The sequence below is a fragment of the Pseudochaenichthys georgianus genome, chromosome 12 (assembly GCF_902827115.2).
Source record: "Pseudochaenichthys georgianus chromosome 12, fPseGeo1.2, whole genome shotgun sequence".
Classification (NCBI taxonomy): domain Eukaryota; kingdom Metazoa; phylum Chordata; class Actinopteri; order Perciformes; family Channichthyidae; genus Pseudochaenichthys; species Pseudochaenichthys georgianus.
In genome coordinates this window covers 18,613,286-18,627,274 of record NC_047514.1, presented here as the reverse complement: position 1 = coordinate 18,627,274, position 13,989 = coordinate 18,613,286, and the positions used below count along the sequence as shown (strand labels likewise).

General features: G+C 40.4%; 1 protein-coding gene across 2 annotated transcripts in view; it reads left to right on the top strand.

Annotated features, from left to right (window-relative positions):
- The window catches only part of antxr1b (ANTXR cell adhesion molecule 1b), a 20,457-nt gene extending 6,468 nt beyond the window's left edge, over positions 1-13,989 (top strand). For both annotated transcript variants that reach the window (XM_034095507.1, XM_034095506.1), the window contains exons 5-18: positions 2-35; positions 265-344; positions 1,390-1,458; positions 1,546-1,626; positions 1,726-1,786; positions 2,004-2,102; positions 3,215-3,284; positions 3,381-3,459; positions 4,520-4,615; positions 4,711-4,752; positions 4,872-4,964; positions 11,173-11,331; positions 11,985-12,065; positions 12,732-13,989. In XM_034095507.1, the coding sequence (XP_033951398.1) occupies positions 2-35; positions 265-344; positions 1,390-1,458; positions 1,546-1,626; positions 1,726-1,786; positions 2,004-2,102; positions 3,215-3,284; positions 3,381-3,459; positions 4,520-4,615; positions 4,711-4,752; positions 4,872-4,964; positions 11,173-11,331; positions 11,985-12,065; positions 12,732-13,115 (1,428 nt within the window). In that variant the 3' untranslated portion in view covers positions 13,116-13,989. The remainder of the gene's footprint in view (position 1; positions 36-264; positions 345-1,389; positions 1,459-1,545; positions 1,627-1,725; positions 1,787-2,003; positions 2,103-3,214; positions 3,285-3,380; positions 3,460-4,519; positions 4,616-4,710; positions 4,753-4,871; positions 4,965-11,172; positions 11,332-11,984; positions 12,066-12,731) is intronic.

The window sequence follows — 13,989 nt, the reverse complement described above, 5'->3', positions numbered from 1 at the left end:
GGCCAGCGAGCAGATTTACTACGGGACCGGAGATGGTGAGTAAAAAACGTTCCTTCCCAAGCACTTAATCATGACTTCTAGTAGTAATAAGTATATTTGATCCATTCATCCCAACTCAATTCAAACACGTGTTAGAATAATCAAAAATAACAACCGAATCACAGCTGCGCTTTCCATCAAAAGAAAGTTATTTTATAATATTTGATGAGACGGATTTTGTGTCATTATTTAAACCGCCATTTCCTCTCTGTTTCTGGCTTTTAGGTTACCGGTCAGCCAGTGTGATCATCGCCCTGACGGACGGGGAACTGCGGGAACATCAGTTTGACCTCGCACAAAGAGAGGTGACATGAAAACCAGATAGGGATTCAAACTAAATGCAGGGTGTTAGCATTACTTAGACATTGCTTTAGTGCAGTTTAACAGTGACTCAATGTTCAATAGAGAATGAATATATCCTCAAACTGATCCTTTTTTTTTTTTTAAATAAAGACAGTACCGTACTTTTCGGACTATAAAGCGCACCTGCATATAAGCCGCAGCAGCTAAATTGTCCGTCTGTCTTGCTCTCGTTCTGTCTCTCACTTTGGCGCGCTACCTGTCTCACTCTTTTCCGGCCTCCAGCATTTCCTGCTGGAGGCTGGAGCCCGCCGCTTAAAGGTGGCGGGCGCGGACCGGTCATAGAGCCCATAGTGTTAAAGGTGGTTAATTGTACTTGTAAAATCCATAGATTTAGGAGGTTCCCTGGTGGCCGTTAGCTGTACAAAAAAATGGGGAAAAAAGTCGCGGTTTATAGTCCGAAAAGTACGGTAATAATATTGCAAATTGGGACTTTTTTACCATCATGTGATTATGCATCATATCACCTAGCTATATCTCTCCCCTATTCAAAAATGATGTAAAAATAGAAACTTGAAAGCATAAATAAACATTTGAACCTCAAATGTCTGGAAAGCCTTTGCTGTATTATCCTGTGTGTAAAAACCAGGGTTGTTGCCCTTGTGGCCACATGACTCTGCAATGTCACAACAGATGTTTTCCAGCAGCAGTCAAAGGCATAACATAACTGAAGGAGGCGTTTCTACGAGTGGAAAAAGCGTTAACATTGCAGCCCATAAGGAGCAATGAAACCTGCACGTTCTGCCCGATTGACTGAGCCTTCATCTTTCTACTGAAGTTCATTTACTCAGATATAGTCTTCATTACACAGGGACAACAATCAATAATCTTTGAATCATTTGCTTTTGCAGTCCTTGGGCAGGCGATGCTACACCAGGAAATACTCTATCACACTCAAATGATTCATAAACATATGAATACCAACTCAGTCATCAAATAGAACTGAAAAATGACCCATCATTAAAACACCTGTGTTGTTTAATGTCTCAGGCAGGCAGAGCTCGCCAGTTGGGTGCCACTGTGTACTGTGTCGGGGTTAAAGACTTCAATGAAACCCAGGTACATTAATCTGGTAACTAATAAAACCGTTAATTAATGTATGAATTGAGCGATGCAAACTTATAATCATTGAATCGTCATTGACAGCTTTCAACGATAGCCGACAGTAAGGACCATGTGTTCCCGGTGAACGACGGATTTGAGGCGCTACACGGAGTCATCGACTCGGTAATTTTACGTCACAGAAATATGATTAAATACTTCATTGCTAAATTGAACCGACTGTACCTTGAGTTCCTCTTTTTGTGCAAATACTTCCCCTTTCAGATCCTGAAGAGGTCATGCATTGAGATCCTGGCTGTGGAGCCGTCCAGCATCTGTGCAGGAGGTACACACAAACATTTTATTAAAAATAATTCTGCATTATACAACTGATATTTAGATATAATTATTCAACTGAAAGAGACATACAAGCATATGTAGAGTTTATATCCCCAGGTTACATTTATGACTATAGGCCTTTCAACATACACAAAATAAAACCTTTTGGAAGGACAAATGACAGTACATAATTATAAAATATGGTCCCTTTAATCCCATTTCAGAATCTTTCGAAGTGGTAGTAAAAGGAAATGGTTTCCTTCACACCCGAGACGTACAGAAAGTACTCTGCAGCTTCCGCATCAATGACACCGTTACTTTGAGTAAGTGTATGCACTGGATTCTTTTTTGCAGTATGTCTTTATTTGTGACTTTGAAATGCTTATTATATAACTAAGTGTAATGTGAAAGCAGTAACTCATAGTGACACACCTACATCACATGTTCCCATTAGTCTGCTGCACTCCCCTCAGATCTAGAGCATTTTAGCGTCTTTCTTTTTTAGCTTTCAGCTCTTTGTTTCGGGTTTATGGCTCACAGTGCAACCTGTTCAGACCCAAACAGCAGACAGACAAAGTTAGCGACTATCTGGTGAACATAGCAGAGCGTTAAGCAGCTAAAAATACACTTAGTCGGTGGAGACCAAAACCAAGCTAAACGGAGAGTGCAAATTGGATTTACTTCTATATGAATGCTAATGGTGCTGTGTCTGCTTGCTGTGTTAATAGACAAATACCAAACCACACATAGAAGTCCATCATTTAAAATATACAAGGCCATATTATGTCACATGTTTGATATGGAGACTGCAAACAAGAGGACATGGTTAGTCTGTCAAAACTTGGCAACATAACTTTAAGAGAATTTAGACATGTGTAAGTAAACTTTACATTGTGAAGTGATTGCCAAGACCACAACATTGGGTGTTTGAATACAATTTATATATATAGACAGCAGCAGTTTTAATCAGCAGCCATTTACAGCACTGTTCAAAGTGGGTGAGCAGTTTTTAGTAGCTCTCAAAGGCTGAAATCCCCGTCGGCCCTCCTCTTAAAAAACCCATCAACACCATCTAGCCCTCCTTTGAATCAGCTGGTTGAACGCTCAATGCTTCTCAGATGTCTGGAGGGGAATGTGGATCTCATCAGGCATGAAGCACTGTCTTTGCACACACTAGACACTCACTCAGCCAGGGTAAATAAACCGCAAACCGCCCTAATTTGCTACTTTTTCCACAAGGGAGGAAGTCCAGGAATTGAATAACCAAAAAAAAGTTTGAGGCTAGAATTTAGTGGAGTTTCATGACTGCTAGAGCAAAATCAAGCAAACGTTCTCCTTTGCAGCTTTCACTACTTTCTCATTCACCAGTTATCATCTGTACTTGACCCTTGTATGTAAAGTTCATTACAGCATGATAACATTGTTTATTCCACAGTGAAAAGACCTTTGGTGGTGAAAGATACCTACCTTTTGTGCCCGGCTCCTGTACTGGAAAAAGAGGGAACGTAAGTAATTACTGTAAGCGTGTACAGATGGGGAAGACTGTGTCGCATTGAATATATGATCATTGCTCCTCTTTTGTTCCCACTTCATTTGTACAGATGTGCCACTCTCCACGTCAGCATGAATAATGGCCTGAGCTTCGTATCAAGCTCTGTCACAATTACTGCAGTCACATGTGTAAGTGCAATTCAAATAAAAGCTGAACTCACACAAAGCTTATAGATATATTCCAACTCCAGTCTTCACTTTGTTCTGACTCATACTATTCATATTGAGACATTGCATGACAAAACGTGGGTTAGGCATAGAGTAAGGGTTCTAGTTGTTTCTTTCAGTTTAAAAAAAAAGAAACATCCTGTCACACATGTAAGCATCTTTATTAACTTGAGGCTCTTACTCCGTTTTATTTTCCATTTTATTATAGTTGTAGTTTTTGTAAGAACCGTAGCCCATGTTCAATTTGGAGGGAATTTATTGAGTTGTGGGAGTCCAGCAAATAAATAGTTACATTTGTCTAGAATGGCTCGAGACAAACCAAGCATGGGAGTATATCAATGAGATGTTTAGAACAGATCTAGTCTCAATCCAAGTTCATCCCAGATGCATGGCCTCATGGGTGCTCTGCAAACCCTGGGAAGCTAATGTTTGGCTGTGCAAGCCAAACTAATAGATAAAATATTCCTCTGTGTCTTAAGAAAATTATTATTATTTGGACCCAAAGCTCACAAGGATTTGAGCAATCAGTGATTGTGATTCCCAGATTTACACAATCCTTGTGAGCGTTGGGTCCAAATAATAATAATTTTCTTAAGCCACAGAGGAATATTTTATCCATTAGTTTATCAGACACATTCAAATAAACACATCTGGAGAAAATGGGTAAAAAGTGTAAAGATACAAAAGCTGTCAAACTTCTAATAAAGTAGTAGGATCAAAGTAAAAAAATGTCTTGTAAGATGCAGTGGAGTACAAGTATAAAGCTGCAAAAGATACTTGAAGTACAGTAAAGTACAAGTACCTTGATTCATTTTACCGCCACTTTCATAAATGACTCTTTCTTCTCGTCTCAGTTGCAAACTTGTTAAAGTAGTTTCATTTAAACACAAGTACAACACATTATGTATTTCAGTATTTTAAAAGCAACAGGTTGGTTAGAAAGTTGTGTACTGGTTTGATGCAGTATACAGTCAAATGATCTTACCCTGGTGATGTCCTGTCTCTTTTTCCTGCTCTATAGTCTGATGGGACCTTTGTTGCCATAGCGTTGCTCATCCTGCTGCTCCTGCTCATCGTCCTCCTGCTCTGGTGGTTCTGGCCTCTCTGCTGCACCGTGGTACGGCAGCCATCTTGGATCTTGTGGATGAACAACATAAACATTTGTGTTTATGTCAGGTTGCACCGTTATATATTTATCTTTCATGTTTGCAGGTCATTCACGAGCCGCCTCCTCCAGTAATAGAGGACAGCTCTGTAAGTGCTTAATAATTTGTCTCCCCTTTCTGCACCCTTTTTAATTTCATAACAGTAATTATTGCCTTGTTTGTCTCGCAAAGTCTAATGGTTTTGCTTCTTTGATTTATTTTTGAAAGGATGACGAGGATGGTTTCCCCAAGAAGAGGTGGCCCACAGTGGACGCCTCGTACTACGGAGGACGTGGAGTCGGAGGCATCAAAAGAATGGAGGTATAAGGAAACCCAGATAGAAAATACTTTATTATATCGTTAAACTTAGTGTTTAACTTTGTGTTAACTTTAACAGACTTAGATTCACAAAATAGATTACTAATATTGCCAAATGTTTGCGGCCTGTTGCAAAGCTGCTATAATCAGAAGAGGTCATTCTTACATTGAATCAACATCAAACCAGCAAATTATGCTTAAAGATGCTGAATTAGTCAATTCTGCTCCTTTGCAAAATTAAATATAATTTTTTGTAAATATAAAAATGAAATCCACTGCATATCAGTCAGCTAGCTCCAGGTTCATAGAAGACACATGTGGCAGCCATGATTCTAGCTCCTGCTTACTTTGAAAAAAGATCAATCAATGACAGAGGCAATACAAAGTGGAACAGGAAAAGAGTAATTCCTTAAAAGAGATGAGTATGCAAGTCCATGCTGGAAGCGGCTGAGTCACTTTGTAGTTGTGATCCTTTGGAGAGCCAGTGAGAGTCAAGTTGAGGCCAAGATCTGGCCCGTAAACTGCAGAGACGACAGATTTACCAAATGCCAGGATGTGTACTCTTCTGGCGAGCTTGAATGATTTGTTCGTGGTTGTTACAGAAACAGGCAAGTTTCTTTGGTTTTCAGCAGGCTGCTCAGGAGAAGTAAAGGTGCCGATTAGAGGATTGGATTTTGCAACTTGAGATTGTAAAAGGCAAGAATGCTTTCAATTGTGTGTGGAAAGCAAAGGTGGAAAGGAAGAAATCATAATGTCTGGAGATTTCTAGTGAAATAGAAAGAGGCAGTCAGACATCTGAGCTACCTGATAGATTCTGAGGAATGATCAGAAAGTACATACGTCCCAAGGTCACGATATATGTCTGTGTCTAGGAGAAAGGAGGTCACTCTCTTGGTGTGAAATGCTTTACAGACTGTCAGTGCAGCCTGAGGACTCTGTGAACTTGAAGCGGCACCACTTCCAAACAGAGCAATGGAAAATATGCACAACCTCATTTAAGTGCTTTTTCTGCCAGGTTTAAACTTCCATGGCTTTTCTGTGGCAGCTGCAAGGGAGTACATCTAAATAATGATCTTCCAAGGTTGCTTTGACAGGACTGGTTTAAATCCTGGTGTGATGGATCTTTCTTCATCTTTACTTTGGCTTTTTAAGTTGTTCTCTGAGCATTCAGTTAATTATAAAAGAAACATAACAAATCTGCTTTTAGTGAAACATTCTTTACATGTGGGAAGGAAGATTATCGTTAGCATTGGTTCTTATGCTGAATATGTAGTTTTGAAGCTAGAACATAGGTCTAAAAGTAAATGCTGCTCTCTCAGGGGCATAGGAAAAAATCCCAAACTTTGGAACATAAACTGCAATGCAATAACATTTTGAGGCAAATGAGCCAACTTCTGAGGACCGGGTTGAATTAATCTTTATGTGGATGTGCAAGAAAAGAGTAATTTAAGTAGAAATAAAGCAGCACTTTGTAGCAATAAGATTGACATAATGTACAACAGTTGAAATCATTGCATGCACTGGCATAAAAATGGTCCAGATGCCTTTTTTCAGCTGATGTAAATAAAATGTTCTTATGATCTCAAAATATTCAATGTAACAAGACTAAGCTTCTCTAAGTCTAAGGTCTAAGCGCTGTGTTTAGGCACAGCTGTGTTTTGAGCTAAATGCTATAGTTATGCTAACATACTCAGAAAGACAATGCTAACATGCTTATTTTAGCTACAGTATTTAGCATGCTAACATTCACTATTTAGAGTAAACTAAATGCAAATGCAGCAAAGTACAGCTGAGGCTGATTGCATGTCATCATTAAAAGGTAGGATATTCAGTCATACAACTAAGTGTGGGACACAAACATTTAACCAGTCCATGGCGCAAGAGGAAAGTTTAACAAACAACAACCATCCATCCAATAGTTGTTTGAGACACTTTTCCAGAAAACAAAAATGTCAAGCTCATATGATCATAGACTGGAGTAAAGGTCAGTAGATCTCTAAAGTGAGATGGACTTATTGTCTAGGAACAAAACAAAATCTGAAAATGTCATGAAACCGTTTTTGAGATATGTCAGTGCAACCCAGTCTCACGGCATTTCGTGTTCACCAACACGATTTCTAATCTATTGATTCGTGTTCACCATCACGATTTGCCCCTTTTTTTCGTGTTGCACAGCACGATTTTAAAAGCAATGTATTTCTACTGGTAACGTGTTTCGTGCCTGCAGGCTGCAGCACGTCTTTTTCTCCGGTCGGGTCGTGGAAGACCGGAAGCTGTGTGGTTCATAAAAACATGTTCTTACTCAATATCAAGCCACAGTTATTGCTTTTATTTTAAATCGTATAATTTCTGACTTTTGTTGCCGTCTGTGAGGAAAATAAATGGGGCTCAGAGCCTCAGGATACTGAAATCTGTATTTTTAAATATTTTTTTCCTTCTAATTTGTTATTCTTTTCAAAATAACACACTGTTATTTACTCACCAATAACACACAATTATCCTTGCTTTTATTTATTGGTTTAATTCCATAATCTCGGGCTTTTTTGGCGTCCGTCAGGAACTGAATTTCAAAATAAAAATAACCGGAAACAGACGTAGGCCTATCAGGGACATTTCGAGCATCATTGCGATTGTCAACATTTCTGAGTTTAGGATGGCCGAAGACACTACACTACCCATAATCCCCAGCTATCGTTTAGGACTACAGTTCCCGTAAGGTTACGCAGAGCGTCAAACAGCTGTGTGAAATGGAACGAAACCACGCCAGACTATCCAAAACTGGAATCGAACACCCCTCCAGAACTACACATGCTGGCTATTGTGTTTCGCAAAATGTTTTATGGGACATCTCTACTGAACGTTTTCGTTTTTCCCACAATTAGAAGTTGCCATTATTAAACACATTGGTGTTATCAAATGTAAAACATATAATTAATAAATGGGTGAAAATCACTTGTGTCCATAATGCGCAGCATTATATTAATGTCATATACCCACATGACAGCTCATTGCTACTTTGTAATTCTACTCCACTACAATTCAGAGGTTAACCTGGTATTTTTACTCCACTGCATTTATTTGAGTTACTTTGCAGATTCTGATTAATTATGTGAAATATAAACAACCCTTAAAGCAGACTTTAGTTACACCTGAGTAAAATGCAGGGAAGGTGATTGTCAAGTGCCAACAATCAGGAGAGATATTTGATAGTTGGTGCTTGAGAAGACTAAACATGTATCTGCAATTGACATGAATGGAAACAAGTCATAAAGTATATTCATTACTCGTTATTCTCTACTAATAGTTAATTAAAGACTGTATATTATGGCTATTTTGCACATCCCTTTCAAGATTTTCAAAGGTTTATTGACATATCATACACAACTACGGTGTAGTTATGCTATGAATGAAAAACTTGGGTCACAGGTTCCTCAACAGTGCATTACAAGACATCTATCAATATGTGTGTACCTCCACCATTAAACTGTCATATTCTGCACATTTCGTATTCTATCTACATACATAAGAGTATAATTAATGTGTATAATATCAGTTAAAATAAGTGCTTCAACATAGTTAACATTGCAGGAAAGCAATATATTAGACGTTAATTACTTTGTCAGGCTTAATATTTAATATTTAATGTTTAAATAAAGGTTAATCCGTTTTTCTGTTTAGCACCTCCTCCTATTAATATCTGTGTACATCCTGCACTAAACTGTTTTATTGTAGAGATCACTTATAGTATCTTCTTGATTTTTTATATTCTATATTTCTATATTTATACTTTCCCCCTATGAAAGTATGTACTCTTAATATTTTTGTAATCAAATATAACACATAAAAACAATAATTCAATAACGTGCTTTAACCACTAGGAGGTGCACACAAGGTGCACACAGCCATAATAACTTTGTATTATGTATGTACAACATCTGAAGATGTATAGTTGTATGCATGCTTTCACATCATTTTACAGCATATTGCTATACTATTTCAGACTCAGTATTTACATTCTTACATTCAAAGACAATCAGTAATATCTTTGAAAACTACAGTCCTTTTCTATCAGCTGTGCACCGTTATGGTGTAAATATAACCTATCTGTGAATTAGATCAAATGTAAAAGTCAGCCGAATTAGTGTTGATACTGCAAGGAGACGTATTGTGTGAAGAGAAATTGAAGATGTTGTTTAATTGTTGATATGTTTATGATCCACGTCAAGTATTCAGTTTCGGCGCCATTTCTTCCAGTTTTTCCAAAGGTCTTCTCATCCATCCATCCATCCATCCATCTTCTCCCGCTTATCCGTGGTCGGGTCGCGGGGGTAGCAGTTCCAGCAGAGAGCCCCAAACTTTCTTTTCCCTGGCGACATCAACCAGCTCTGACTGGGGGATCCCAAGGCGCTCCCAGGCCAGCGAAGAGATATAATCCCTCCACCTGGTCCTAGGTCTACCCCTTGGTCTCTTCCCAGCTGGACGTGCCTGGAACACCTCCCTAGGGAGGCGCCCAGGTGGCATCCTAACTAGGTGCCCGAACCACCTCAACTGGCTCCTTTCGACGCGAAGGAGGAGCGGCTCAACTCCGAGTCCCTCCCTGATGACCGAACTTCTCACCTTATCTCTAAGGGAGACACCAGCCACCCGGCGGAGGAAACCCATCTCGGCCGCTTGTATCCGCGATCTCGTTCTTTCGGTCATGACCCATCCTTCATGACCATAGGTGAGGGTAGGAACGAAAATGGCCCGGTAGACAGAGAGCTTTGCCTTCTGGCTCAGCTCCCTTTTCGTCGAAACGGTGCGGTAAAGCGACTGCAGTACCGCTCCCGCTGCTCCGATTCTCCGGCCCATCTCACGCTCCATTGTTCCCTCACTCGAGAACAAGACCCCGAGATACTTGAACTCCTTCACTTGGGGTAAGGACTCATTCCCTACTTGGAGTGGACAGTCCATCGGTTTCCTGCTGAGAACCATGGCCTCAGATTTGGAGGTGCTGATCCTCATCCCAGCCGCTTCACACTCGGTTGCGAACCGATCCAGTGAGAGCTGAAGGTCGCAGACCGATGAAGCCATTAGAACCACATCATCTGCAAAAAGCAGTGGTGCAATCCTTAGTCCACCGAACTGCAGACCCCTCCCCCCACGACTATGCCTCGAAATCCGATCCATGTATATTACAAACAGGATTGGTGACAAAGCGCAGCCCTGGCGGAGGCCAACCCTCACCGGAAATGGGTCGGACTTACTGTCTTCTCATCAGGGCTCTCTAAATAAAGAACTACGGCAGATCTGTAATATGTAATGCAGCCGAACCGTGTATTACAATGCCGTTATGTGATGACTTTCAAAGAGAAAAGCAAGAGCACTCGGAATTAAGTATTATTTTATACTTTTAAAATGTTTTCCGGATTTCATATAATATAAACACCAAATCCCAGCATGCATTGCGGCTAACACATCCAATCAGAGAGCTTAAAACCATAGCTGAGGATCTTGGGTAATCGCTCGAAATGCCTACGTCTGTTTCCGGTTATATTTATTTTGAAATTCAGTTCCTGACGGACGTCAAAAAAGCCCGAGATTATGGAATTAAACCAATAAATAAAAGCAAGGATAATTGTGTGTTATTGGTGAGTAAATAACAGTGTGTTATTTTGAAAAGAATAACAAATTAGAAGGAAAAAAATATTTAAAAAATACAGATTTCAGTATCCTGAGGCTCTGAGCCCCATTTATTTTCCTCACAGACGGCAACAAAAGTTCGAAATTATATGATTTAAAATAACAGCAATAATTGTGGCTTGATATTGAGTAAGAACATGTTTTTATGAACCACACAGCTTCCGGTCTTCCACGACCCGACCGGAGAAAAAGACGTGCTGCAGCCTGCAGGCACGAAACACGTTACCAGTAGAAATACATTGCTTTTAAAATCGTGCTGTGCAACACGAAAAAAATGGGCAAATCGTGATGGTGAACACGAATCAATAGATTAAAAATCGTGTTGGTGAACACGAAATGCCGTGAGACTGGGTTGGTCAGTAAAGACAAACGGTGGAGCCAGAGCTAACGTGGCTAAAACATAGCCGCTCTATTATTCTGAAGCTAAACGAATACAATTATCGACTGTATTCCTACTTCAAACTCAACTCATTTAAACACGTATTTTGCTTTTCTTATTAGAGCACTGATAACTGTTGTTTTTATTCAGGTCCGATGGGGAGATAAAGGCTCGACTGAAGAAGGAGCTAAACTGGAAAAAGCAAAAAATGCTCGAGTTGTGATGCCAGAGGAGGAGTATGATCCACCGCAGCCTTACTACCACGTGCACAAATCAGTCCGCCCACAGAAGTGGTACTCTCCAATAAAGGTGCTAAAGTTATATAGTTTGAACTTTATTCATTTATTAAATATACTTAAATTGACAAAACAAATCTTATCTTAGGTTGTTATAGTTTTTTTGAGAGTTTGTATCCACACTCTTGCCCAGTTTGCTCAGTTAGAGAACTGTTGGAAAATGTTTTCCATGTCATGGATCACATAACGTTAACATATGTAATATACCACAGTATGAGTTTCGAAACATAAAGACCTCTTCCTGACAATCACGTCCATCCATCATAATCTAAAATAATTAGTTTGAAGTGTTCCTGGGGATGATGTGTGACCAGGAAACAGTTAATAAAAACGTGTTCCCTAGCATATTAGTCAGCTGGATGGATGCTAATAAGAACCAGACCTGAACCGAGATGACCCATTATTATGGAATCTGTTGCACGACTGTTATTTCCAGCAAAAATACTTTCTTTGTTTATCTATCACTCTACCATAAAGCTTATGCAAGAATCAAAAGAAAGACATCTGCAGCAAAAGGTGGAGCAGATGCCGCCTGGCAGAGAAAACAGACTAACGCTGCCTGCGGGACACGACACACACATGTTGATAATCTGTTTGTTATCAGAGGTCACTTGTATGATCTGCTGTATAATATGTGTACTATCATCTGTGCTAATCTCTCTCCAGGGCAAACTGGATGCTTTGTATGTGTTTCTGAGAAAAGGCTATGACAGAGTGTCTGTGATGAGACCTCATCCTGGAGACAAGGTGAGAGACACGCCAGAGACAAGAAGACAGGAGAATATGCTACGATTCTTCCTCTCTTTAATGAAAAACAGCATCACTTCTGTTAAGACAAGAACGCATTAACTTAAGCAAAGCAATACAAAGGATAGTTAACCAGATATTTCAGGTGTTTGGCAGGCAGACGTAAAGATTGGCCAGATCTCAAATTCATGACCTCTGGAAATGAGGAACAAAAGAAGTTTGGAGCGAAGGATCAAAGAGCAAAGTAAAAAAAACGAGATGATGTTTCATCTGCATGACATTAAAGACGTATTCCATAGACTCAAAAGTCAACGCTCCTTCAAACTGACTTCAAGCTAAACCCTCAGGAGGCATAGCGAGTAGACAAAGGAAAAAACAACCGCAGCATTGTTTCTGCAGGAAGACTTGTCATCCTACTCCAAAGTCATTTGGAGTAGGTCCTGCTCCACTTCCAGCTTCTGCTCGACTGGGCTGGCAGGAAAACTATTTTCTTCCATGACACTCAATAACAGAGGAATTTCCTCTTTCCGTTAGTTGAAAGCTGTACCCTTCCAAGCCTGCCAATGTGCCACAGCAGATTCAGATTTATGGAATATCTGCAGATTGTTGTCTTTGCTTTTCTTTCCACAATGACCTGAAATTACTTTTTATTTCTCTTCACGACAGGGCAAGTGCATAAACTTCACCCGGAGTAAACCCTACCCTGTTTCCCACTATCCCATCTACAACCACCCCTCCACGCCCGTCTACACTTTGCCCCACAGCTACCAGCGTCGTCCGTCAGAGGGCAGCCACACCTTCTTGCCCCCGTCGCCTACTTCAACGCTCCCCCCTTTGCCGTCCACTCCTCCCCCGGACTTCACCACCCTTCCTCCGTACACCCCCCCTCCCAACAGAGCCCTGCCTCCTTCTAACTTGAGCTCAGTCTCTGCACCCCCGTCCCCAACCGGCTCCCTACCGCCCCCTCCTCAGGGTCCCGCCCCGTGCAGAGCGCCTCCTCCCTCACGGCCTCCTCCACGCCCCAATCATGATGATGATGATGATGATTAAAAAACGAAATGTTGAGAAGGATCCTCTTCTCACTGTCAGAGTGACTTTTAAATGTTGCCTTTTCGAGGCTGTAGCTGATAATTGAACATCAGTTTTGCTCCACAAGCAGCTCATGCTTGATGTGCCAAGAACTATGACATACATTTTTAAGTCTAGAAAGTAAATAGTGTAGCGAGCACATCTTTGGCTATTAAATGCTAATGGAGCTAAGCAATGTATTCATATGTTAAGAAACATTTCTTCCAAATATCAAAGCTCTGGAGTTGTATAAACGCACATTTTACTCTTTGCTTGATGCAAATCTTTGTTCACTGCTGTGATGTTCGCGAACGATCCGATTCTTTTGAACGTGAACGATCCGATTCTTTTGAACAGCTCTTTGGTCCGAACAAAGGGAACCGAATCCTACTTGGTGAGAGCCGTTCTTTTTATTGTTGGTTCACTGCCTGCAATAAACCCACTCGCCTTTAAAAGTAACTTGCTTTCCTGAATGCCAATTTTCCGTAGACGATGGCATAACGCATGCTGCTTGAGTAGTAGTTTGGCTGGCTGAGAGATGTAGCAAGTTATACATTTTCTGTGAGTAAAAGTAGATTTCTGGCAATACAGTCCATCATTATCCTGGTGATTATTTCTCGTTTGAACGGCTCTCGGAAAGGAACAGAGCCATAAGATCCGGCTCCCTTCAAAGAGCCGTAATTCCCATCACTACTTAATGCAGTGGAGATTAAAAAAAGAAGAGTATTAGCAGCAGGATATCCGGTGGCTCAGTAACTGTGTCATGTGTTTTAAACATGCAAGTTTGTTTGGCAAGTGCTGTTTTGGAAAATGTATATTTTGTAAATGAAAATCCATTAAATCACAATCACATGTA